We start from the raw sequence: 26,912 nt of genomic DNA on the forward strand, positions 1-26,912 counted from the left end.
GTCCCTCTCGGTGACACAAATCCCGATGTTTCCTGCGGCACCGCGGACGGGCTGCAGAAGTTGACCGTTCCCGCAGCTTCTTCGCCCGCCCTGCCCTGCCCTGCCCTGCCCTGCCCTGCCCTGCCCTGCCCTGCCCTGCCCGCAGCACGGCGGGGCGGGCGGAGCGCTCCCCTCACGGCCTGCGACGATTATTCTTAAAGTACGGCGCAAACATCACCTTCGCAAATATTTATTTGCCGCGCTTTCCCCCTCTTAATTATTTAAAATATAATGAATTAGGCATAAGTACCTTGCCATTACTGTAATTTAAGGTGTTAATTGCTGCCGGAGCGGCTCCCCGGCCGATGGAGCGCTTCTGCCAAGAGGTGGCGCCGCGGTCCCGGCCCTGCTCGCCGGAGCTCGCCGGAGCCCTCCGGGGCGGCCGGGCCGGCGCCGGGCGGGGCGGGCCGGGGCCGGGGCCGGGCCCGGCGGGGGTGCGCGGGGCTCCGCGGAGGCGCGGTTCTGCCCGCGGGAGCGGTTCGCTGCCCGCTGTCGCTTCTGGCGGCGTTTAAAGCCAGCTCCCCCTCCGGCCCGGGAGCTTCGTGTCAGTCCTAAGGGAAGCCAAACGCGATCGCCGAAAAAACAAAGGAAGGGAAGAAAATTGGGCTCCCGCAGGTCCCCGCGGCCGGGAGGAAAGAGTTCTTCCCCGCGCAAAGTCGGCCGCTCAGTAACTCCGCGGCCGCCCGCTAACTCCTGCCTCCCAGCGCCCCGCTCCCGGGCAGCCCGGGGCTCCAGCCCCGCGGGGCGCCCGCCGACGGACCGGACCGGGCCCCGGCCCCCGCTCCGCTCGCCGCCGCCGTCCCGCCGGCAGGTCCCGGCCTGCCTGCACCGCGGCGGCGGGTCGGGATCCCGGGGGAGGGCAGGATGCTGTCCGGCAGGGCCCGCTCCCGCCCGCGCAACCTCCGCGCTGTCCGGCCGCCGCCAAGGGACCCCCGCGGCCGCCGCTTGCTCCTTCTCCGGGCCGAGGCCGCCGGTGATGTTAAACTTTCCGGTGCCGAGCGCCGGAGCCGCGGGGCTGGGGGGAGCCGGGGGCCGGGCGATCCCGGCTCTCGCCCCCGCTCGACCTCTCCCCGCGGGCGCTGCCACCGGCCCCTCCACGGGAGCCCCGACGGCGCGGCCGGGAGCGCTGCCGGTCCGCGGGGCCGCTCCGCGCACCCACCGGGATGAGGACCCGCGGCCAGGGCTGCGGCCGGGGCCAGGGAAGCCCCCGCGGAGCGGCGCCGCGCCCGGCCCGGCCCGCGAGTCGGTCACTCCCGCTCAGCGGCCGGTGCGCGCCGCTGCGCACCCGCGCAGTGTTTCTAAGAAGTGTTTGCGCCAGCCGCGGCGTGCGCTGCGAGGGGAGCGCAGGCAGCGCCCTCCTGGCCGCTCCGCGCAGGTAAGGCGGGCTCCGCGGGCACCCGCGGAAGGCCCTGCGGAGACTCCCGCGCCCCCCCCAGCTACGCGGGCCTGACGCCCCCCGACCCCCCGCGGGGGGCGACTACGGAAAAGTTGCTCGGGGGGCGCGGCGCTGCCCTCCGCCGACGGGCCGGCCACGGCCCGCCTGCCCCCTCGCTGAACTCTCCCCGGCGGCGCGCAGGGGCGCGCAGCGCTGCGCTGCGCGTTCCGCGGCCACTTTCGCTTCCTCGCGGGGCCGCCCCGCCTCCCCCGGCCGTCCTCCGTGGAGCTCCGCGCCGGCGGGGCTTCCACCCCTCACTCCCCCCCCCCCCCCCGCGCCCCCCCGCCCGCTTTTATTATTTTATTTTTTTTTATTATTATTTTTCCCTTGCACCGAGCCTTGTTTACCCAGCAGGTGGATGTGACGTCAGAGACTGACAACAGCAAAAAATAACAACATCTCCCTCCGCGGGGATGTCGCGGGACGCCCCCGGCCCGCCCGCGCGGGCGGTGGCGTGGGGCTGCGCGGGGCGGGGAGGGGGCGCGGGGCGGCGCGGGGCGGGGGCGCGGCGGGGCGGCGTGCGGGGCCCCGCGGGCGCGGCGCCGAGCGGAGGGCTCTATTGTTATTTACCGAGCGGCGGAGCACGCCGCCGCGCCGCCCGGGCTCGGCGTGCCGGAGGGACGGGAGGGAGGGACGGGACGGAGAGGCAGCCCCGCGCCGCTCCGCGCCGCCGCCCGCCCGCGCCGGGGCCGCGCCGTGCTGGGCAGCGGCAGGCCGAGTCCTGCGGGTGAGTCCGGCGCCCCCCGACACTTTCCCCGCTCCTCCGGGGCTGTTGCACTTTTCCCCCCGCCGGCCCCACGTGCCCGGCCCCCACCCCCCGCCGCCCGCCGCCGGCGTGGTAGCCGGAGGGGGTTGGGGGGGGGGGCCGGCGGTGCGCGGGTGCGGACCCCCCCTCCCCGGGCTGCGGAGCCGCCCGCACCCCTACCCGCCCACTTTGGAAACTTCCCCCCTCCCCGCCCCGCGCGCACCCTCCGCGGAGAGCGGGATGCGGCGCCGCCTGCCCCCTTCCACCCCCGCTCTTTCCTCGTGTTTTCCGCCGGGTCCCCCGCGCCGCCGCGCAAGGGGCGCGCACGCCCCAACTTCACCACTCGGGGCAAGAAGTTGCGGCCGGGCCGCGCCCCCACACCCCCGCGTCGGGCCCGGCCGCCCCGCTCCCCCCTCCCCGGCACCTGCTGCGGCTTTCCGCCCGCGCAGTCCGTTCCGCAGGCGCGGAGCTCCGCGCCGCGCATCCTCCCCACCCCGCGTCCCTGGGGCCCGCTGCGCCCATCCCCCCTCCCCTTTTTTGGAGACGAAGTGTTTGAATAAACATCCGCGCCTCCCCAGCCCGGCGCAACTTCTCGCTGCGCGGGTGCGGACCGCGCATCCCTCACGTTCCGCCCGCCCCCCCCCCCCCCCCCGCAGACCCGCGGTGCGGAGCCTCGGGACGGAGCCGCGGCTCGCTGCGCGCCGCGGAGCCGGGGGCGGCCGCCGGCGCCCGGTAAGTAGGGCCGCGCCGCGCTGCGCCCCTCGCACCTGCCGCGCCGCGCAGCTCCGCGCAGCGCCGCGCATCCGCCTGCGCCGGGCAGCGGGAGGGTGCCGCTGCAGGCGGCGTCCGAGCGGCGAGCCCGCGCCTCTCTCCTCCCCCGCCCCCCGCCCCGCGGGGCTTTTTCCTGGAAAAAAGCCCCGCAGCGGCCGGCGGCCGGGCGCGGGCAGGGCCGGGGGCGCGGGCAGGGCCGGGGGCGCGGGCAGGGCCGGGGGCGCGGGCAGGGCCGGGGGCGCGGGCAGGGCCGGGGGCGCAGCGCGGCCCCCTCCCCACCGCCGCCCGGCTCTCAGTTATTCGGCGGCCCCGGCGCGGAGAGCATCGCCGGGCTGGCTGCGGAGCGCCTCGATTTTAGCGAGTCTTCCTTCTGCCGCTTCGCTGTAATGATTTTGATTGCGTGTTTTTGCTTTGGGTGAACCAAGCCGAGTGAGATTACTACTACTTTTTTTTTTTTTTTTTTTTTCTTCTCCTTCTTCCCCCCGATTTCCCCCCAAAGGCTGGCAGCAGCAGCGCTCAGACCTCCCGTACCTACCCGAGGTATCTGCCGCCTGCGAGCGCTCTCAGAGCCGCTTCTCTAGAGAAGCTGGAGCCCAACTTCTGTGCTCAGAAGTTTAAGGTTTCATTTTTAGTAACTGTTCTTTGAGTGAGTAATGTATGTATACTGCTTGTAGCGTGTCGTCTACACAATGTAGCCTGCTGATTTCTAGGGTGCTGGATGGTTATAAATATTAAAACAATTCTCTAAGCTGTGTTTCCTTTCCATATAGTTTTTCTAAACTTGCGTTTTACCTGCTTTGACCAAATGTTGATGTCACTAATGACAGTTTCTTAATTAGACAAAGTTTCAAGAATGTCGTCGAAGAAACTTGCTGCTTGTGCTGTTAATCCACGGTTTGCTTTCATATTTTGGCGGAGGGAAAAAAGGCATTTCACTCGATTTAGTATTCTTTTTACAGTTTCTGTTACTGCTGAGAAGCTCCTACTTTTTGTAAGTTTGAGAGAGCCTGAAGTAATTCAAGTTCTCAGAGAAGGGAGTGTAGGCAAGGAGGTACCGTGCATCTTTGCAACTAGATTTAGGGGAAGAAGGGGAAATCAGGGCTACTGGTTTCAATTTCTCTCCTCTGAATCTTTTCCCCTGCACATTTTATTTGAACTATCTCACAACCATATTGAATGGACCAGGGCACTGGGGTAGGAAGCTCTTTGCTAGTTACCATTCAAAAGGTGTCGGCTAAAATCTCATTGCAAAAAGGTATTGTAGCTTTAACATCTTGCATTGGCAGCATTCTTCCCCCTTAGTCTTTGGATTAGTCATTGTATGAGAGACAGAAAAAAAAAAAATCACTTTTTTTTTTTTTTCTGGAAAAAGTAAAGTAAACAGCCTCCAACAAGTGAACCTTGACAACCCAGATTAAGGAAGGCAGGAGAGATCAAACAAAGCTGCTGCTGGGCTGTTGTCAGGAGCTGCCTCACTGAAAGCTCTGGACTATTCGATCAGGCAGCAAGGCTATATGTTCACTTATGCAGAAATGGACCATTACAAATGCTGATCTTTGTTGTGAAACCAAAGGATAACTTTGAGAAAAATAACTACTATTTCAAACAAGGCTTTCTGTTGCTTACGATTTTGATTGCAAAGTTCATTTTTTGTGCATGGGCTGGGTTTTGGTTTGGGTTTTTCTGTTTTTTTTTTGAGTGATAGTGGTTTGGAGTGTGTTGTAGACACTTTCAGAGAGACTTAGGATTTTATTTTATTTATGCTGTCTAGAGCTGCAGAGGAGAAGGCGTTTCAGTAGTGTAATGTTGAAAACCGTAAAAGTTCTGTGGAATTCAGCTTTTATTTCTGGATCTCTGAATTGTAAGGAAACACGGATTATTGTTTTTCTTTTCTCTGTGTGTAAGTGCTGTGGTGATGTATAATAGAGGAGTTTGGTTGTGATTAAGTATTGTATGTTGTATGACTGCGTTCCTAGAGTTTAGAAAACTTGTAATATCTTTCCTTCAAACATATTACCAACCAGTCAGGGTGGCACCTTATTTTTGATATGCCAGGATTTTTGCAAAACTGTGTGTAACTTGGCTTCATGGTTATATTAGGGAGACTCTCTTACTGTGTAGTTTTTTAGTGGAAATAGTAGTAGGGAATATCAACAGATACTTGATTTTACTTCAATAAACATTTTGGATTTAAGTATTAATCAAACTTAACCAGTGCAAGTTAGGTTATTTTTGTTGCTTGGCAGTTTCATGTTTGTATTCAAACATTTCACTGCAAACTCTACACATATGCCCCTTCTTTCATTTCTTTAAAGTATTCCAAAACAATGGAAATATGTCTAAAAAAAAAAAATCTGAGGAAAAGGCTGTTACCCTAATGTATATTAATAGGGAGGCAGACCAAGTGCATATGTACTGAAGAATTAAGAAATCCAAAACCTTTTTGCATAAGTATTTCCTTAATTAGCAGTGCAGATCACACAATAAGTACTTTATACTTTTTATAAGGTAAGGTTTCATAACCATCCTGCATAACTTATTATAAAGCCTGTAGGTTTTTATGGTATATACTTTATTTAGACAATAAAAAGTATGTGTGTTAAACATGCACATGTATGCTATTAAGCCATTTGAGGTAATGTGTAATGTTTTTTAACATCTATAAACATTTTCTGCTTAAATCAGTTCCACCGGTAATCGTAACGCAGCTGTTTTTTGTACTGGTAAGAGAAGGAGCAGGAAAGTTGAGCAGAGAATTATGCATTGGACATTATTGCGCAGCATATGCTGCAATATGCTTTTCTCTTGCAGTGGATCACCTTTTTTTAAGAGCTAAAATTTGCATTATCATCCTTAGTATGATATACTGTAAACATTTGTAGCTCCAGAATTATTCCTGTTTCACGGCATTGTAAAAATTAGGAAAAAGGCTGGTAGTAAAAAGGCAAATTTATGGAATGCAGCTTAGCGTTTAGTATTCGTACTGCTTGTGGTCATTTATATTGAGAGATTGAACCGAATAATGTAATTCCTTTTGTGAAATATCTGTTGAGCATGTATTTGTATATCAAATGAAATAACATATGCACACACATATGCAGGATATGTATGTAAAATACAGTTATTTCTGCAAGGCTGTCCAGTTATTTATAGGGCATAATGATACTTCTGTCATCTTAAATTTTCTCCGAGAAGCTTTAATAAATTTAAATAGATTATATGCTGTCAGAAAATAGTATAAATTTTGTTTACGATTCACTTGCTTTAAGGTACTTGTACTAAAGAAGCTCATTTAACCCCAAGACTGAGTAGCATTAAGTGGTGAGAGGAGTCTGCTGAAGAGCTGCTACTGCCCTTTGCTCTTGTGATAATCTTAAATTACTACAATTTAATTGCAACTTCAAGGCACTGAGCTGAAATATTTTTATGCAGCTGAGACGGGGCTGAAGAAGATGTGGTGCGATTTTCGCAGGTAGCTGGATTTCTCTTCGGAGGCGCAGCGTTTGTTGAGGCCTCTCCTGCCTTGCGGAGCGCATCCAGCGCAGCATCGTGCGCGTGCATGGACGCGGCGCCCCGGGAGGGAGCTTTGCGGGGAATTCCCACCTCGGTGGGAGCAGGATCGGGCCCTGCAGGAGTCAGGCAGCTCGGGTGCACAAGTGTTTTGTTTGCTGGTAGTATTTAAGCTTACGTTTGAATTAAATAGCGCGTTGTAATTATTCCTCAAATGAGCCTTGCTGTCAAGTTGCTTCCCAGAGCTTTTCCCTGCGAGTCTCCGCTGGGGAGGCAGGGTGGGAAGGGGCTGGCAGCTGGAGGCAAAGACCAGGGGGTGGTCAGCAGCACGGGGGCATGGGTGGCACCCTGCTCGGAAAATACAGCCCGCCGGCTCATGGGTCTGGCACGGTCCCTGTGTCCCCAAAGGCGAGTTCAGGGTGCAGCCAGCCACCCTGGCTGCGCAGGGCCTGATCCAGAACATGCTGGCATCAACCGGGGCTTCTGCTGATGTCGCTGCCTTTGGGTTTGGCTTTTGGTCTGTGTCACTAACTTGTATCACTGAAACTTTTTCTTCTCCCCCCCCCCCCCCCCCCCCCCCCCCCCATAGTAGCATGTTTTCACACCCGGCGAGCGGTTCAGCAGAGATATGATATGCAGTAGGAGCCAGAAAGCATTTGCTAAGTGGAATTTATAAACGTTGTGCACTAGAGACCAGCAGCATCTTTGCAACCGTTCTTAGAGGTCCTGGCAACCAAACTTTACTGAAATGCTTAGAAAGGTATGGCCGGGCTTGGAGTCCTTGACTTCATGCCGTTGAGGACGCGCGTAAGTGCTCGGCCGTGCTAAAGCACAGCGGTTTTTCAGTCGTGAGTCTGATTGTTTTTGTGTTGGCCAAATCCTTGTAAAATGTCTCGTTGCAGTAAGAAATGAAGATCTTGTGTTTGCTAGAACTGCTTGCTTTTGCACTGACAAAAACGCTGCTCGCAGCCTGCTGCTCTCACGAACTTCTGTGCTGTCTGATTCCCACAGCTCGCAGTGTATTGGGAATTGCAGCTACCATAGGTAACAAGGTGATGCCAATGTATAGAGAGGAAAAAAAAGTAGGATGGAATAAATCATGCAGTCATTAGAGGAAAAACTTAATTGTGGGAACTCTGTAGTCTTTCAATTAAAAAAAATACTGTATTTTGGGCTGTAGAGGAATCTGCTGCTCTATTTTTAGGAGATCAGATATTTGTTGGTTGGGATGTCTGGAGTATTTTAACATGTGCTCTTTTTTCTTACTTCAGCATTGGAGCTACCAAGTCAGAGAAGCTGCTGGCTCTGTTCATGTGCAGTCTTCTTTGCAAATATGCTCTAGGGTTTTATCTTTCTATTCTGCTGGCACCGATCTCTTCCATGCATGCAAGTGAACAGGCTTATGTATAATGGCTGTTTGTATGTGGCAAGTATCCAGAATAATCTTGATAACTTTTTGTTCAGCGCCATCCTGAAAATGAAGATAGTATTCTATGGAAAATGAGCAAAGAGAAGAGCATGGACAAAATCAATTTCTCTCCAAGAAGCATCTGGTACCTGAGGAGGACTAAATAATTTTTCTCCTCTCATTGACCCTCCCTGTGCTTTTTTAAAACATCTCCATTTTAGTGCCTTGAAATTGCAATTAAGTTGTAGTAATTTAAGATTATTGCGAGAGTGCAAAGGGCAGTAGAAGCTCTTTAGAAGTCTCAACACTTAATGCTACTCAGTCAGGGGGTTAAATGAGTTTCCTCAATGTGAGTACTTAAAGTAACTAAATCGTAAACAAAATTTATACTATATTCTGACAACTAATAATCTATTTAAATTACATTAAAGTATGTGTGTGAAATTTAATTAAAGACAGAAATACTGTCAAGCCCTGTAAATATCTTGACAGATCTACTGAAATGGAACCCATGTCGTAAAATATTTACATATATCTGATAGGCTGCAGTGTTTCTGGGAGTGCTATTCTGCAGCTAATTGTGGGCTTTTTTCTTTCCAGTTTCCCGTTCAGTTGCAATGGTCTCGGAAAGCAACACAAATAAATACCCAGAACGTTTTATTCGGATGATTCTCCAGTGTATTGTTTACTGCTAATCTCTGTACAATACTTGTCACTGTTGTATTTTTATTAGAAGTGCTTATTTCCTCGATAAGTTAGTCTAGCACTGCTGTTAATTCAGACGTACATTGAAAACGCAGGCTCCTTGTGCAGCGGGATAATGCTGTGTAGTATTTGCAGCGTGGCAGCGCTGGATGTGCAATCTGTAAGTCAACTTTCTTCTGGATGTCTGGCCAAGAGCACAGTGCTGCAGGGTCTCTTGCACTGTTGTGACTGTTGATTTAATTGATTTTTCAGGTAGAAAGCGCTTAGGACCTTTTTTCCAAATTTTTGAAATATATATGAAAGTGTTTCCCGAAGTGTTAGTATGTGCATTTGCTGTGCAGGACCCTTCTTACTGGTGCAACCACAGTGCATCTCCTGTGCGGTACATGGTCCAGGCTGCTCTCAAGAGGAGGGACGTTTTGCCCTGGATAAAACTGGGTCTGGCTGAAACTTCAGCTGAACTGTGGTCCTTCTTAAAACCCACCCACTGGGATTCTGCACGGAGCCGAAGGCAGGCGGTTTTGCTGGGAAGGTGCAGGATGAGCTGGGCTTTCTCATCGCCTGATCACGGGTAGGGGCAAACTCCTAGCTATCCTTGGCTGGGGTGTACATCCCTGGAGCTGCAGGGTCGCAGGAGGAGGCCGAGGATTTGGGCATGGAGAGAAGGATACAATGGGAGCGTGGTGCTGGGGAGCCCTGGCCAGGCCAGGCTCTCGGGTGCTGAGCACCGACAGCCCGACAGAAGGTGGCACAGTTCGGCAGGTTGGATGGAGCCTCTAACGGCATTGTTAGTTTTCCCCTCTTCGCCAGACATTTCCTTTCATGTTGGATCCGAGTTTTAGCTGTACTTCCCGATCAGTCTTGTCATCTTGTTGCTAACAATTAGGGTCAAGTGTCTTTCCTTGGGCTCTCCGCAGTCTTCGTGTTGGTGTCCCTCCCCCAGCTCCTAGCCTAAGCTGTTTGTTCGTTAATTAGTAGATCGGGCATATTAATACATCAGTAAACCGGAGTAGTCAGACTTCCCAAGGCATCTCGGGAAACCCTCTCCGGTTTTATGTGACCGGACATGCACTATTGCTGATTTAGATAGCGGAGCCGATGATGCCAAAGTGTTGTTAAAGAAAGAGATAAATAGAGAGAGCCCAGCAGTAAGCAGAATGTCATGTCTCTATTAAAAAGCTTGTGATAAAGGAAGATAAAATGGTGAGGGGGGATTACTGGTGTGTTCAGAGCAGTCGCTAAACATCTGATCACAAAAATCGATGCCGAATTCCCCTTCCTGCAAAATACTTGCCTGCAGAATTAATGTCTGAGCCGGGGTTTGATTGCAGTGAGCGGTGGAGCCCTGAAAGGACTTTTGTTCTTGACAAAAAGGCGGCTGGAGGTTCTCGGGGATTCAGGAGCTGTCTGAGCCGGGATTCAAACATCCCTCCCCGGTTCCCTTTGAAGTGGCTGCCCCTCTTCCGCAGCGGCGCAGTGTTCCCGGGATGCTGATGAAGTTGTTCCAGGCTCGCGCCAGGGCTCGTTGCTCCGTGCTGCCTCGTACCTTGATTTCTCTGGCACCGCGGCCACCTGCATTTCTGTGGGTTCCTGTCCGGAGCTCGGTCCTTGACTTCATGGCAGAATAGCAGCGATGCAGATTTTTGTATATTTGAATCCTTTTCTTGGCCGGATGCAGAGGCTGCTCCGCAGAAGTGAAAAATGTAGCTGGTTATAAAGAAATGAGTGGTCGCAGCAGATGAGAGGGGAGTGGTATTAATTTTACTGGTTCTGTAATGAAACATGCAGTAAAATGTTAAATCATCGTAGCCTTGTTTGCTGAAAGGATGTTAATCATTCCATTAAGAAGGATTAAGTAATTAACTGATATTTCTTTAGGAACCAATGTCAGTTTAAAAAAGCATCTTCCTAGTGTCGCACAGTGAATGCGAAGTTTATGTTTTTCTTTCTGCCGCTGAAGAGCTGGGAGGTGAGCGTGAGTGGGACACCTCTTCCCAAGAAACTTCTGGGAAAGTCAAGGGAGCAGAAATAGGTGTTTTTTGCAACTAAAATGTGCTATTCTAATAGTCTTTTGATTGCAAGGTTGTCATTTATGACTTTTGTCAGCTGGGCCCATTGCAAGCCTTATTTCAGGAGTAGTCCGTTTGGGATTAAGAAGTTAAAACCTTCTTGAAGTGTTCATCTTGGTGCTTGCATTTTTATTTTTTGTTAACAATAGCTTTTATGTTGTAATAGTAAGCTTGCTGACTGTGAGTCATGAACTCTATCTTCCATGAACCTCATGACAAATTTTTGTTAGCTGGTCAGGCAGCTCGCTTAGCTGGTCCAGCCCAGTTCCCACGTTTTATACTTGCGCTGGAAAGAAAAATTCCATTAAAATTGGTCGTGTAAATCCTCCTTTCCTCCTGTGGCAGAAATCCCCCTAAAAGCAATGGCGGTGCAGGGGGTCATGGGGCATCACGGAGCAGCTCCTGGCGTTGGGCTGTTTGGAGGACGTTGAAGCCGCATTCAGCAGGGAACGGCCAGGTCCGGGGGAGGATGCAGCCGGCAAGGCTTTTGACGTTGGCTGATGCTCAGTAAGGTCAAAAGTGCATTTTGGAGAGGGTGCAGATGGAGGAGCAGGTGGGCAGAGGAGAACAATGACAATATTTTTCACCATTTCATTTTTGAAGGATCAGATTCAAGCCCCCGGACGGTGAGAGGTGCAGGGGCTGGGGAAGCATCTGTGTTAGTGCTTCTGCATCCTGTGCTCCTGAGCTCGCTGCCTTTCTTCCAGGGCTTGATCCATTTTTTTGCCTCGATGGAGAATGCGGAATTTGGCATTAACCTCATCAAATTGCTGCCGTTTCTCATATAATGGCCCCAACTTCTAATATCACAGGTAGTGATACTGAAACTATACCCAAACCGAAATTTTCTGAGTGATATGAATTCCGCCTGGCAAAGAGCATAATACAGTGGCACCAATTGCGTTAGTATTGATACTTTCTGCTTTCATAACTGCTCTACTTCTCAAATAGGGCTCCTTCAGACAGTCTCGTGCAAACTCTGTTCATCAGTCTACTGTAAATTATTCCTCCCCCTTGAGTGAATTTCATAAATAGGTGTATTTCCATGTGTAGCCTATGAGACAGGCAGATTTTGCTTCGGTTATGTGGCCAAAGTCCCAAATACTTCTGTTGAAGTAATGGGAGCTTCCTTGGGTGGACTGAGTTTAAAAAAACAAAACAAAACAGTTTGGCTCAGAGAATAAAATCTTTCAATATTCATGCGTGTAACATGTAATAAGAATCTATCTGGATGTTTGTACAGAACATCATAGCCTATATCTACCTTAGCAGGTTTAGAGGAGAGATTTTTCACAGTAAGTTTTGCAATAGTAATAATGTGTTAACAACTTCAGTGATTTATTTTAATCAGTTGTGTCAGGGGCCTCATCCTGGTCTGGTTGAATTAAATGAGTGTTGGGAGAAGGAGGCTCTGAAATAACTTGTAGGAAATTGTTTTTGTTAGTTTTAAATGACATGCCTGTGCATCGATGTTTGGATAACGTATATTAGGTTTGTAAAGCTCCCGAGTTGTATGTTTGAAAAAGTGAAAATGTATTTTTCAGTGATAAATGACTTGATACTTAAAAGGCTTTGAAAGAGGAATGTCCAAAGTATGCAGCAAAATTATTGTACAAGTATTTTAAAGTTATTCTCTGGCTAACCCATCTGAGTTTTCTGAAGGAATGGTGGTCTTATTCAGGAAACCTTTCTAATCCGTCATTTCAGTTACAGGATTTAACTGAGAATGGGAGAAACCCATCTTCATGTATTTTTGCTGATGTTGTGCCGTGCACATTTGGTCTGTTTTTTTTTCTTCGCTGCTATAAAAGCAGTATCTACAGCACTCAAAGAATACTGTTTCACAAAAGTTGAAATGGAACATTACCTGTGAATTAAACTAAAATATCTTAAGCCTATCCAGCATATTCCTAGCATTAAACAGTTGGAGAAGATTAGGTATTTTCTGTTTATTTTTCAGATTGGCTGGAATATGGTCTTTCGGAAAAGGGTCCTTGGCCGGTTGAAGGGGAAATCTGATTTTTCAGTGAGTGCTTTATATTTGCCGAGGAATTCTGATCATGCAGAAGAGTGTTGTATGGAAATGGAAATTTATTAACTAGGATTTTTTAGGCATTATAATAGATGCCATTAGATAGAGGCACGCTCATAGAGAGGTAAACTAGTAAATCTGAGCAAACTGAAAAATAGTAGCTATAGATGTCTGGCTCTGTTATCAAACTTGCTGCATAAGCCAGAGTTTATGCACTGTGATAATGCTAATGACCAGCAGAGCCAATGATGCATGACTGGAGGAAATCAGTGGTATAATCGGAGAAAGTTATCAGGTTTTTGTCATTAAATATTAGTGATAAATAATACACTTCATTCTGAGTAGATAGGACGTATTTAATTCTGATGTGGAGAGTTTCAATTTAATAAGGGGCATTGCTGAGTAAAATGATAATCTTTTGTAATTTAAAGGGAAAAATAAAAATGCATTTGTTTCAGCATAATCTCCTGGCGGCCGCCCTCCACTGCTCTTTGTCTTCACTGGTGTCTGATAGCGAGGAATATCTTACAGCTATTTGAGGTGGCTGTTTATAGCAGGGTGTTATATCTAAGTTACTAGTTTGTGGAACACAGAACTAATTACATGAGACGAGAATCAAAGGGAATCTGTTTAGTATAAACTAGGTATCTTCTTTCTTTTCTGCTTAAACATGTGAGTATCGCAGCAGATCTAAACTGTGTGCTCCATGCAGCGGTTCCCCTAGACAACAGTCCGCCTGCCCAGGCAATAACAGGAGGAAAGGGACGAGGGCAAAAGATACAGATAAATTAGATGTCGTTCTGCAAGTTATCTCTTAAGTCAGTGGGAAAACAAGGAAGAGAAGTATAGCTTAAACTGAAGTAAGAGGGATATTAATAGTCTCTATAAAGGACAGTTTGCACCAGGAAAAAAAAAATCTGGTTGGCTTTTTTTAGTGAAGCAGGCTAACACCCGGTGTAAATCTGTGTCATTAACTGAAGCAGTGCGTGATTTTTAGAGCATCGCTTTTCCTCTTGTGAGCCTTTGCTTGCGGAGGCTCGTCCCCGGGGCCAGAGGCAGATGCGGTACAGTATCCTCCTTAGGAAGGCTTCGCTTGCCAGCTGCAGGACCTCTGCCTGTGTCAGCCCGCGGCCCCATTTAAGCAGATACCGCCAGTTTTCCCCAACGAGTGGCTTTGTAACGTGGCCAGGATCTTCCCACCACCCCTTGGAGTCGTGTTCGAACGCAGAATCTCAGCTCGAGTTTCCAGAATTAGATGGCACAGTGAGTAAACACAGCGTACTTGCCAGTTCTCACATCCTCTTTTGCAGCGAGTATTGCAGCAAATCCTGCAGGTTTGAGTCATCTCCGAAGTTCTTCACTGATTTGAAGCAAATCTCGTCTGACTTTTGAGAAAGAGCTGGAAGTCTGGCCACGGCTTCTGAGCACACAGTCCTTCTGTACGTGAACACAGTACACTTGAGTTGGCCTCTGCATAAACTTGGGCAGCTCTGAGTAACTTTAGCTGGAGTTATGTGCCTGTATCTAAGGGTAAAATTTGGCCTGCAGTCATCCTTTATTGAAAGCTTTATGGAAAGACTTTGTTCTCGCTGCGCACAAATATTTACATTCTGGTGGGAAGATTTTTTTTTTCCCTCCATTTCTTTTTTTTTTTTTTTTCTTTCCCCTGCTCCATGCCATAAGCACAAGGAGGGGGTGGAAGATATTATGCATAATGCCCTGTCAGTTTAAAAATAATATTCAGGTTTTTAACTGGTATTTCTCATAGGTCCAAAAGAAAAAAAAATATCTGCCTGTATTGGAATCACTGTCTACTTGTCTGATTGCAACAAGCTGTCTGGGGTAGGATGGGGATTCTGCTTAATGCCATGGGTAAACTGGAAGGGGAAGGGCATACAGAGCAGAAAACTTTCCTGGGTAAATAAAAGTAGTGTCAAGTACAGCCCCCGTTTTAAGAACAGCATGTCTTAATGTTTCTGTTCATCGGCGTTGAATCACCTCCGCGTGTCAACCTCTGCCTGGTGGATGCTCTCAGCAGATCGAGGAGGAGGACACATTGCTCTGCAGGTGCATTACAATGGTCCACACGTGTGTCATGACTCAAGCGTGCTCACAACTTCATGACATGTATCAAATGAGAATTGTTGCCTTGGAAAGCCGTTATCATCTTTGTCTTTTTTTTCAGATGAAGGCTGACGCTGCTTTCACAGACTATTTGATGGTGTGCTTGGTGCTGTATAGAATGAGGGCTTGGTTCACGTTGCAGCCAAGTAGATTTACATCTGTCCACTTGTCCCTGGGTGCTTCCCATCGTGTCCCCTGCGCTTCAGCTGACTCTGCCTGACCAGAGGATGAGACCACACGGGAAGCTAGACCAGCAGAAAACTAACTTAATCAGGAAAAAATGTTTTGTGCCAGTTGAGCATCCTCATTGGACTCTCTGGAGGTTGGAGTTGGGACCGAGGGGGTCAGGGCCACCCCCTTGATAAGTCTCTGGCCTCTTGGTTGGGCTTTGCTGCAACGTGAAACCTCTGCCAGAGGCTTTGTGCCTGGACCTGCTCTTCTCCCTCTGGGCAGAGTCCTCCTCCTTGCCCCGGTGCCCTGGGGCATGCTCCCAGCAGTGCCTGCTGGTGGGACCACCCCGCCAAAGCTAATGCAAGGGTGGGTTTTCATTTAATTGTTAATTTAACGGTGCTCCCTTAGTGCCAGGTACTCAAGCCGTTAATGCACATACTGAAAAGCCTGGCATTGTGTTTTCTTTGGCTTTTCTTCTTCCCTGTTAGCAGTAGATGATGAGCTGGTCCAGAGGCTGGCTATTTTTGATAAGGGCACTGAGAGATACCCGGTTACTAGCTGCTGTTGTTTCTTGTTGTTTTTATAATAACTTATCTGTGCGATAAGCAAATACAGCTGCACATAAAACTCGGATAAAACTCTGTCCAGCCTGCTAGCTAACTTTTGAGTTAAAGAACAGAAGTTGATGAAGAAATAATGTGGCCAGAGCTCAGCGACGTCACGCAGGTTTACATCAAAAAGGGTCCGACCCGTAGCCGCTGCTCACTCGGCGTCGTGCAAGATGTACGTGTCAGATACCTTGTGGTTCGAAGGTGGCTGGGGAGCGCGGCTGCCAGCGCCTGCCCGTCCAGGGACAGCCACGCGCAGAGCCGCAGGCTCTCTCTGCGGCGGGGCCGCCTGCGAGCCCAGGTGTTGGGAGCCCGGCGTGGACGGTCGTTAGCGTGGCGTGGGGCTCACTCAGGCTTATATTGGGGGTTTGAGTAAAGCTTTAAATATGGTTTATGCTTTTATTGCTTCTGAAATGGGTGCAGGTGCATGTTAGTAGGAAGTGAAACTGGAGGAGCCCTGAGGGAGCCTCGCTCGAGCCGTGCCAAGCAGGTACGGCCTACGAGTGTTATCACCTTACTGATAACCTGTCATGGTGTTGGCGTTCACACGTGTCACAGGGATTATGGGGGTGAAGTCATGCCACAGTTTGGCAGGGACCTAATCCCTCTGCCAGGTGGTTCAGGCAGGCTGTGCCGCTCGGGGTTGGTCTCCCCCCACACGCGGGGGCATCTTCTTGCCCGTGAGAGCTCGGCTTGCTTGGCTGTCCTCATGCACCGATGGGAGGGCATCGGTAGAGTGTTTTGGGAGGGGTCAGCGCCACAGGGCGGCATTGCGAGGCGTCCCTGGCTCTCCAAGCCTTGCTGCGTAACCGGTGTCTGCTGATGAGGTAGGGTGAGGCTGGTCCGTGCCCCATGTGTTTTATTTCAGAGCCGATGGATAATTTTGGGGGAGGCTGGAAACAGCAGGAATGTCGGCGGTGCGAGGAAAGGCCGGGTGCCCGCTGGACGGGGCTGCACCCGCGCGGCTCTCGCTTTGATGGCGCGCAGGCTGGCGCGCCGGAGGAGGCTGGCTGCGGCGCGCCTGGGGAAGCGAGACCGAGACCCGCACGCAGCTGCCCGCCCTGGGACCGCCCTGGTGTTGCACAAAGTCGTCTGCCTTCTTCAGCTGACGCCCGTTAACTACCCGTTTTTGCATTGTCTTGTTGAGGAATTTGAATGTGCAGTCTGTGAAGCGAGGCATCAAAGCATTAACCCTCACTTTTAATTATTACCTTTATTTCTGGAAAGGAGTAGCAGTCAGAATAAAATACTTAGTAGGAATAAAATACTTACTATCCACCTTTTCCTCCTCCTTGGTTTGTGCCCGACTTGAGTTGCCAGGACTCCCCAGGGGTGGCTGATGTGCAGGTGAGCAGAGCTGCGGTCCTGAACCGCTCCCATCCTCGCCCTGTCTCTTCACCGAGTGCTGAGGTCTCACGTTCTGCATGTGCAATTATACATACTCCTAAAAATTGCTCACCTCGTGTTGGGGTTATTCACTGTTTGTTCTTATGTGTCAACACCACATCTGATTGGAACCTTAACTGCTCTTCATGCTCCTATATTTTTCCCTCTCTTCCTAGAGCAGTTGCAGGGTTTGTTGAAGGGAGAGCCCAAGGCAGCACAGTGCTACCAGGGTATGGGCTCTTCCGCTTACCAGGCTGCACGCACAGCGAGTGCCTGGAAAAATGCCCCTCCAAGTCATTACCAATTAAGTGTCACAGACAGAAGCAGAGATGAAGCTCTGTGAGGAGATCTATGACTTGATCCAGTAATTATGTAATGTGCAAAGACGGAGAGAAAAGCAAACTTCGCATCCAAGATGTGGAGGCTGTGGTGCTCCTGCCCTGGCGTGCTCCGGTGCAGCCCTCTGAAGGCTGCTGAGATCTCCGCCATCACACCCGTGCCCCAGCCAGTGCCGGTCGCTGCAGTGCCGTAGCCAGGAGACCCTATGCAAGCTCTAGTTGTCATTGGTGAAGTTGCCCATGGTTGTTAGCAGCTGAATCTGGCTGTACAAGCAGTGAATTTCCCAGTAACTAGCTAGCAAGAAAATATTGTGGATCTGCACGTATTCCCCGCACCTGGACATGCCATGTTTGTTATCATCAAGGTAAGTGAGGTAAACCCCATTTTTCTCTAGTATGGCAGAACACTCTTTATGAGTGAACTCAGTTTGAGTCCATTTTTCAAAGCAAGCCAGCAGCAGGACCTGAAGGTGTAGCTGTGATGACAGCTACTACTGCAAGGCGCCACAGGGCTTGTGGGTTAGAGGGGTTTTGGTAGGTGGCCTGCAGCTCTGCTGTGCAGCAGTGGCAGCGGGTCTCTGCCCACCCACCCTACGTACTGTGCCGGTGCGCTTGCATCGTGATGAGAGTTATTTCATGGTACCCCATTGAGAAATGAAGCGCTCTCCAGAGACCTTGAGCGTCCTGTCGCTCGCCCCACTGTCCTTGTTGGGGCCTCTGCGTGCACTGTATGCCACTGAACGTATCTGTTACGTGACTGGGAATGTGCAGGAGGAGACTGAGGCTTCTGAATGGCAGAAATTAGTCTGAGGAGAAGAAATTAATAGGAGAAGGCAAATGCAGAAATCTTGCATTCGCACGGCTTGTTACCCAAACCCGCCGTCATGGCAAAGAAAGGGGAGGAGCCTCCGCCGGCAGCCGGGATGTCTGGCGCTGACCATGTAGGGTACATCTTCCAGTCTGCGCTGCAAACAAAAAAACCTAGGCAGTGGTTGATTACCTCTTGGTTTTAAGTAAGTGTAGTATTGAGTACAAATTAAAAACAACCTTGAAACTGCACAGATTCATAAAGCTGTACACTGGGATTTTAAAAATTACCTCCATTGGAATCCTGGAAGCATCTGTTACATAATTAATGCACTTAAAAATATATTCTGTTTATGATTAATCCAGGACTGTAGTGTGTGCTAGTTAAATGTCTGGATCCCAGGGTGCAATGCGAGGAAAGAAATGCAGTTGTAATCTATTTGACGGTTATAGGAAAGGACATTTGCTACAAATAAATACATTTTCCTTAGTCTTCTTATTTGTCAGGGCCAAGCTTATGTCTGTTGTGCTGAGTTTGTTGACTGGTAAATGTTTTGAGATTTATGCTGATAATTTTGTAGATCTACTGGAAAAAATAACTCAAGAATAATTAGGGAGATTGACCATACAGTAATGTACCACATGTGTGACAGCATTACTGGGTTGATGATCTTGGGTATGGTATATGCAATTAAAAGTGCTAAGGCTCAGTACCGTGGAGTTTTTCAAACACTCTCCAAGATACACAAATGCTTTAGGGGATGCATGTTTCCCAAAGGATAACTTGCCAAAGTTACTGGATGCCTTGGGTCTCCTCTCCAGAGAAGTATTTCAGGCTGAGACCTCCTGGGTGAGAGTGGTGGAGCAGGCGCAGCAAGCACAAGTACGACTTGACAAACCTCAGCCTGTGCAGGTTTTTTTATCGGGAAGGTTTTGGGGGCTCTGTAGCTTTATTTTTTTGGAGGCTTTTGGGTTGGCATCCAGCCACCGGGTCCTGGAACAGTTTCTGGCATCACATTTCCTCTGACAGATTTTTCTCTCTGCCCTCTGTTTCTGTTCCCTTTTTTTTCCCCCTCCCCCTTCATCGGACCACTGTCATGTCAGGTTGGTGCAGGATCACGCCGAGTAAAACCTTTTCTTCTTCCATCTTATTTTTGTTACTGTTTTGTAAAAGCCTGCAAGCTGTTACCATTGTCCATCGCCCTGTTGTGTTCCAGGGTGGCGGTCCCACGTTGTGATGGGCTGTGGGTGGCCATGGGTCCTGCGTTTCCCTGCCTGCCTCGGGCTGGCTGAGCATCCCGGCTGCAGCGGCAAGAACTGCACGGTGCTGTGGAAGCCTGTAAAAAGGTCCTTTTCCAAATGATTATTTTTTTTAAGCGAACAATTGTCATGTGTGTTGGCTCAGGAAGCATTTTGAGATTGAGTGCTGCGGGTCCCGTTGCACCTGGTCTATCCTGTATCACTGCTGGATTATTAAAGGGGTTACCCATACTGAAACTATGTGTGCTGTTTGATGTACCTGCCTGCCCTGCCGCTGGTGGCGAGCCGAGACACGGCACGGCATGGAGGTTGGCACCTCTACCTGTTGGGCTCTGCCCTAGCACCCTAGACCTGCAGTGGAGACAAGATAGGGATGGGGAGGGGAAAACAGTTCTCTCCCATTTGCCTTTGATGTCTCTGTGCCCGGCCGTGTGGTCTTTCGGCACCGTACCCAGTATGGATGCTGGAGGCATCATTGCAGATTGTCTGTTGCGGAGACGTGCGAGGCGTATGGCAGCCTGACTCTGCTCTGGCGTCCTCTCCCCGAGGCTGTCTGCATTGCCAATACTGGAAGTGAGTTACTAATGAACTCAGGTTTCCACTTACTGTTGGTTGTCTTAAATTGTTTCTGCACTTCAGAGTCCCTGACGTCCCTTCAAAATGTAATGAGGGAGGAGCGAGCCTGGTTTTGTGAAAGACGGAGATGCTGTAGCCTGTGTTGAGAAAACTCTTACCTGTGGTCTGTGCTCTTGGCTCTTCCTGGCCATTAATCTCAATGGAAATGTTACTTCTGACTCTTCCCACTGTATAATGTGAACCCTTGTTATCTTTGCAGTATAAAAGCATACTCAGCATGGGCTTTTCCTTTAGTCCTGAAGAGAGATGGCTGTTGAGATACACGTGCGCCAGGCTGTTTGTATTTCTAGCAAATTGGGACAAAAAAAATTGATTACTATTGGTAACTTAATTTTCTGCAAACTAGAGAGCCCCAAAGAGAAACCCACTTCAAAACCTCTTTGTTTCTTCCTTTTTTTTTTTTTAAACAAAGGATACGTTCTAGCTGTATTTCAGTGGTCTAGGGTTTCAGCCACTTTCTTTGATACCGATTTGTGTGAAAGCAGTTGTGTCAGACAGAAGGAAATGATAAAATCTACGAATTAAGGCAAAGGATAAGAAGGGTAGTGGGTAGCATGAAATGGAGATGTGTTCAGATGTAACGAGTGTTCCTACGAGTGGACCCCGGTTCCTCTGCTCGTTACGGGCCAGGTCGGCGGTGTTTGGCCAGTTTAATGGAGTGGGGTGGGTGGCTGATAGAGAATAAGATTTTAGGGAAAAGCAGAATCTGGTGACTACAGTAGTGCAAGTTTATTTTTAGAACTCGATTGCATTTGAGTCGCTAGCATTAGAAAAACTTCTTAGCTCACATTATACTGCGAATTTCTTTAATTTATTTTTAAAGTGGAAATTTTGCAAGCTGACGTTTTGCAGCGTGCGTAGTACGATTTGGCTGACAGCATTGTCTGGCAAAAGAAATAACCAAATTATTATTCAGTCATGGGTTTTTAACAGCCGCAAAGCAAGTGGATGTTAACTAAATGATGCAATTTATTCCCTTCCTGCTTATTGCCAGCTTGCCTATTACAGAGAGACTGCCAGCTTTAAATAAGTGGTACCCAGATGGTAGTCGCATGACGCCCACTTGGTTACAGAGCCTAAGCAGGGAATAACTCGGCAGCCACTACAAGCTGTGGGTCAATTGAGGGGGAATGCCTGTTGCTTCACAGTTTTGCATATGTAAATCTGTTAATGTTATGTCAGTATTGTGCGGTCTAAACACAAGCATTGCCTTTCTCTGGGGCCCAGATGAACTTGGATCGCCGCCCAGTTAATGAGGAGCCGAGTGCGGAGCGGCAGTCGGAGGCTGACGCTGCCGTTCGCTTCCTCGGCGTGAACTCGCCGCATCCCGGATGCTCTGCTCCGGCAGTGCTGCCCGGGGCTGGCGAGGCCGGCCGGAGCGGCGGGGCGAACGCCCCCTCTATTTTTAGCTCTGGCACGGAAGAGGGTTGGCTTGGCCCGGCTGACGTTTTCTTTCTGTCTGCCACACTTCTGCGCTCGCCTTCATCGACTGCAGATGTGGCGCGCAGCCGCCTCCGAGAAGTCATGAACTGTGTCGTCTGCGCCCTTTAACAGCCAACATCTGCTGCGGCCGCCTGATGGAAGCGGCATGGAAACAATTTTGGGGAGGGCACTGAAGTTTGGCCCTACAGACGATTACTTTATATTAATTGCATCGAGATAGTTACCGTACGAGTTGGGTTTGAAGCTGATCCCCCCCCTTTTTTATTATTGTTTTAAAAGCGGTAGTTAAGATTGTTTGACATGGGAATGCTTTTTATTGTTGATCATTTCTGGTTCTGAAAAGTTTATTACAATGGGTGAAAACAACAACCAAAAAAACCCCATAAAAAGCTGGGGCTGTAATATGCTTAAAGGCTAAAAAAGTACCAATAGTGTTGATTTAACCAAAGAAAATGTTCCTGGAGGTATTGTAAATTTTATGTGCCAGATGAAAAGCATTAAGTGTGTTATTTTTCACGAAGGAAAAACATTCTGATTTTTAACCATTTTGTAAATTATATTAATGCCGTAATACGGCTTTAAAAGTCTTGGGCCTGTTCCAGGAGCGCTCACCCCATGAGCAGGTCCCATGGGGCGTGGGTCGGGGGCCCTGCCTGGAGCAGGGCTGCGTGCGGGACTCGGTGGGCAGAAACCTGGCTTTTTGGGCGAAGTGCTCTGTCGCCGCCTTCCCCCCCCCCCCTTTCCTTCTCTTTTGCAAGTTGCAAGTGAGCATTTTAAATGCAGCAAGAATAAAACTGAGGGAGAAAATAAGGCGCTTTGGAATGTAGAGGAAAGCTGAGATGCTTCAGTATTTTATCTTTATTTTGCTAATTATTTGTCATGGAGATCTGAGTTGATTCCCTGAGATTTCTTTTAAGCCTCTTAAGAGTAATTTTTTTGGCCAATGGTAATTTTTTCTCCGCTTGCTGTTCCCCAGCTAGGGCTAGGGTGTTGCAGTGCTGCTTGCCAGCACGGCCGGGGAGATAAGCTCAAGGTTCAGAATATGGGCTGGCAAGGGGAAAAGTGATGAGGAAAAACCAAAGGGTGTGCAAGCACTGCAGGGATTGCGTGGAGGGTTTATAACTTAGAGGCAAGTCTGTCATCCCCGTCGCTTGGGCTGGGATGGGAATTTGTCCAGCAATTGTCGTTTTTGATGGAAAATTAGTTAGCAGTTGTTGAAGAGCCTGTAGCAAATTCTTATACAATAAAGGTAAATCAAGCTAGGCATTGGTTTATACGTGATTTTTCAGTTCCTTATATTAGCATGAGAACTATAGCTTTTCCTACTGAAAACTTAATTAGGCAAACAGAATGCTCTGTTAGCAGACACTTACAAACCCAATGTGCTCAGGACTAAATTCAAATAAGTTAATAAGAGTTATATTAGGTGTTTCTAATGGTACTTTCCATTTTCTTAAAATAAATGCTGTCTTTGGTAATAAGCCACCCACACCTTTTTGGGTAATAGTTTAATTGAAAGGCTTGATTGTGTCCATTTAGCCACAGAGGATCCCTTCTGCTGTTCAGTATGTTAATGCAAGTGTCTTCGTACCCCTTATATTTGGATGCCTGATGTAAAGCCCCTATAGGAGAAAACTGGGATGAGAGAAGGAAACAATCTGTTGTGGAGTACACTCAGAAGAGCCAGCAGACACAAGCAGAACAAATCTTCAGAGTTAGTGTGGGTGTAGGGGTGCGTGCATGTTTGTATGTAATGTATTTAAAATGCCAATAGCTTATGCCTTTTGAAGGCTCCAAATCATAGCTGTCATATTAGCTATACCATTTCCAAAAATAATCCCAGGAACAGACTGATACTGATTGTTCAAAAAAGCATCATTATTCTGTGATACTTTTTTGGGCTTCTAACATCCCCACTTGAAACAGGTGTTTCCATGCAGTGATCCTCAAAAACTGTTTGCTGAAGGGATTTTGATTCCAAATTAAAGGTATTTTCTCAGTTGTCAGTGGTTGCAGACTTTACAACATTTCTTGAACATCAGTAAAGCAGCATTTATTTATTACGGTGTTGATACAGATCATGGCACGTATGCCTTCTTAAAATTTATTTTAGGCTAACGTTTGTGTGTGGCGGGCCAGTAGAAGCGTGTGTCTGTGTTGGGTATGGCAACCTTTATTTGGCAAAGAGAACAGAGCCTGGTTCCTCGATAAGGATAGTCTTGCCAGAAAATAAGTGGTACAGCAGTGTGCAAAAAAAACCCCAAACCAAACCAAACCAGAGGATAGTGCATAAAAACGGTGTTAGCCTGTCATCATTTTACGCCCATCCCTAAACAATGGAAACCTTCAGTGCTAAGAAGTGCTCAGAGTAGAGCTTGAGAGGTCCTTTCAAAGCAGAGATGTTCGGGGGATTCCCTGAAAGAAGATCAGATAAGATAGTAAGTGGAGGATTCAGGCGGAAAAGTGGTTTGGAATTGCAAATCAGTGGTTTGCCCATAAGTGCTTTGGGTTGGCTGTGGTGTTTTCTGATCGTATATATCCCCCCTCCCCCCCCCCCCCAAGATATTGAGTAATTTTTCACCCCTGTCTTTAAGCTCTCTCAAAAGAGTCCTGATTTTCAAAGGCTGAGGATGGTTGTTCACTCCAGAGCTCTGCGGGCTGATGCGAAATCACTGCTTGCTCTCTCCAAGCTCCTGATCTCTGTTTCTGATAGAGCTCCTCATTTTCAAATGCTTTAGCATAACTCGTTACTTTCTTGAACACTGTAGGAGGCTGAATAAATATGATTTCTGCAATATGTATGTATACATAGATAAATGTATGTATATATAAAGCAATGAAACTTGGACATGCTGGGTGTTAAGCAACTCGCCAAAAGCAACAGGAGGAACCAATGTCAGAACAGGACTTAAATTTATCTATTGCTCACTGGTGATCCCACAGCTGGGCAGGATCCAGCTGAGCAAACTGTGATGTGGTGACTGTTCTGTCTCTTCCCACGCAATGTACGTATATTGTAAAATATATATTAAAATATTTAGGGAGTTGGACATATTGCATGTAATGACTGGAGGATGGATGGTAGCTTTTAGTGCATAACTCAGATCAAGCCCTCTAGACCTTGGCCAGTTCTTTCCTGATGTGAAATGTAAAGTCTTCGTCCAGGAAAAAAAATAAGATTTTCTAAGTTTTATAAATCTACCAACACCTGGCTGCAAGAGAGGTAAGTGGGTTTTTGGGGGTTTTGTTGTTCTTATCTATTTGTTTAGCTTGGAAGAACTGGGAGCAGGATGTCTGGGTGGCACGGGGACGTGTCCATCACCACCACTGATGACACATGTGACGGCCCGCGCAGGCAGGTCTCAGCTGCCTGGCACCTGCTTGGGCTCTGTGGGGCTGGCTGCCTCGGGGGACATGGCAGGTCACCACAGCAAAGGTGGTTGAAGCTGCATAAAACGCCCTGTTGATGCCCAGGTCTATGGGAGCCTCATCTGACCGTTCTGGCCTGTTGTCATCTTCAGCTTGTCTCTGAGTTATGGACCGTAGACTGGTCCTCTGTGTCCTTGCACCTTCACTGCTCTGCTTTCACAGGAGAAATCATTTGAGCAAAGTTTGGGCTATGCTTTCTGCCCTGGGGGCTGATCTACCCGGGGTAGGACTAGAGTGGTTTTACAGACAGCACCAGTATCCAGCTGATGTGCTTGTCTTGCATCCCCAAATCACCTTCAACGCCTACTGTCCTCTTTAGGCCTAGTGGCCTAAAACCTACAGCTTCATTTCATCCACGAGGCAGTCAAGCTATCTCAAAGCATTGGCACTCTCAAGACTGAAGATACTGTTGGCATAACACAAGTATAATTACTGTCAGTATAATCAACAAGGATTACTGGATTGATTTATCTTTTTTTTTTTTCCTTCAGATGTTTAAGAAACCCCAAACTTGCATAAGAGTGCATAACTTGGTAGAGTTCCCCATGGCTGGAGGCATCCTTCTGAGCTGGAGCTCGGCTTCCCCTGGAAAACGTAGGATCTTGCACGCTGTCAGCCTAGATTATGGATATGGTGTTGCCAAACCATAGGTATAATTACAAGGAAAAGATGGCATTGATCACGCCGTCTTGTCCAGGAAGATGCTTCCGCAATTGAGTGTGGCGTGTCGGCTGGGGAGCAGGCGGAGAGCTGCCGGCAGCAGTGCATGGGAGCAGGGGAAGGGAGCATCAGCAGCAAGGAGGATGCTATGAAACGGTGATAGTGATCTGGAGCTTGGGAGGTGGTTCTCTTGAATCCTCCCTCGATGCTAACTTCACTGCAGTTAAAAGCTAAGAGGGTTTAGTCTCCTTGGTGATTTGGGTGAGGGTGAAAATGGCTTTAATCTTTTTGGCTAGAGTGTGAAATGAAGGTATAACCTTCTTAATGCACCTGGCAAAGAAACATGTTTCTTACAGGTGTAGTTTTGGTTTTTGTCCTGTGTTCTCTTGCAAATGAGCATCCCTTTCTTTTTTCTTTTTTTTTTTTCCTTTTTTTAACATGCATATGCCTCCTTTTGGAAATTCTCTTTTCCACCCAGACACCTGCATTTCAAGTCTCTATCATGCAGATTCCTTTTTCTCTTTAGACATGTGCCATGCTGACAGGCCCAAGGCTAGAACATGCTTTTTATCTGTGAAGGCTTTCTCTTGCACTTTCACTTTGAGTAGGTGATACTTTGAGGTGAAGGCAAGGGGCTGTGCCGTGCTGTTGAGAGCCAAGATCTGGGCTGCTGCTCTGGGTTGATAATCAGATTGTTCCAGATTCGGGAGTACTAAAAGGTTTGCATGCCTGAATGAAAGGAAGAGAGGTGTGGATTTGGAAAAGTCCTGCTTGAAGAGAGACTTTTGAGCTTGATTTCTGCCTTTACTTTCATTTATCGAAATGCACGAAATCTCAAGAGAAAGGTTGAATTTTGGGGGTTGTGTCCTCATAGTCTGTGTTCTGGCTTTTTTTTTTATGCTGGGCTAATACACAAACAGTGGTCCTGAACATCACAGGAATCCACATGAGAAGAGCAGCCTAAAAATCATTGGTTATGCATGCACTGAAGTTGCATCAAAAGTTCTTTTTGAAAAATATGGCCTTTTTATTGAATTCTTATGGTGCAGGCACTATGCCTTGCCATCCTCTGGACTGCCCCAGGAGCACGTTCATTAACTCCCACTGTCTTCTGTATTAGCATTGGCTTCTGTGCTCCATTTAGATTTTCTTTAAAGCATTACATAAACAACTGTCGTGTAAATACAGGCATTTGTAATGGTGCTTTTAAATTAAAAAGACTCTTGGATTCATGCAAGTAGGCACATGCTTGCACAAAATAACTTTTGGCTTCCCCCTAACACTTTTCAGAATAATTTAAAGGAAGAAAAGATTTGCAAACAGTTGTAAAAGAGCC

The 26,912-nt window shown here is 48.7% G+C and overlaps 2 protein-coding genes across 5 annotated transcripts in view; both read left to right on the forward strand.

Annotated features, from left to right (window-relative positions):
* Positions 1-419: 419 nt before the first annotated feature.
* LOC140658096 (uncharacterized) lies at positions 420-17,941 on the forward strand. Its single transcript, XM_072876073.1, has 5 exons — positions 420-1,414; positions 12,643-12,708; positions 13,797-13,977; positions 14,701-14,781; positions 14,900-17,941. Exons 1-5 carry the CDS (start codon positions 1,016-1,018, stop codon positions 14,908-14,910), a joined length of 738 nt encoding a protein of 245 aa, XP_072732174.1. The 5' UTR covers positions 420-1,015; the 3' UTR covers positions 14,911-17,941.
* The window catches only part of FOXP1 (forkhead box P1), a 391,241-nt gene continuing 367,176 nt past the window's right edge, over positions 2,848-26,912 (forward strand). For 2 of the 4 annotated variants that reach the window (XM_072876061.1, XM_072876057.1), the window contains exon 1: positions 2,848-2,951. The gene's annotated coding sequence lies outside the window, so the exon portion shown is untranslated. Of the gene's footprint in view, positions 2,952-3,200; positions 3,374-4,402; positions 4,852-26,912 lie in introns of those variants that run through there. The other 2 variants (XM_072876058.1, XM_072876056.1) reach the window with 2 other exon arrangements.

The sequence above is a fragment of the Ciconia boyciana genome, chromosome 11, assembly GCF_034638445.1.
Source record: "Ciconia boyciana chromosome 11, ASM3463844v1, whole genome shotgun sequence".
NCBI lineage: Eukaryota > Metazoa > Chordata > Aves > Ciconiiformes > Ciconiidae > Ciconia > Ciconia boyciana.

Bases quoted from the DNA above. Each gene is read 5' to 3' on its own strand.
- LOC140658096 (XM_072876073.1), top strand. From the start codon at position 1,016: ATGTTAAACTTTCCGGTGCCGAGCGCCGGAGCCGCGGGGCTGGGGGGA. The intron at 1,415-12,642 runs GTAAGGCGGGCT...TTTATTTTTCAG, and splicing joins CTCCTGGCCGCTCCGCGCAG to ATTGGCTGGAATATGGTCTT. The intron at 12,709-13,796 runs GTGAGTGCTTTA...TATCCTCCTTAG, and splicing joins AGGGGAAATCTGATTTTTCA to GAAGGCTTCGCTTGCCAGCT.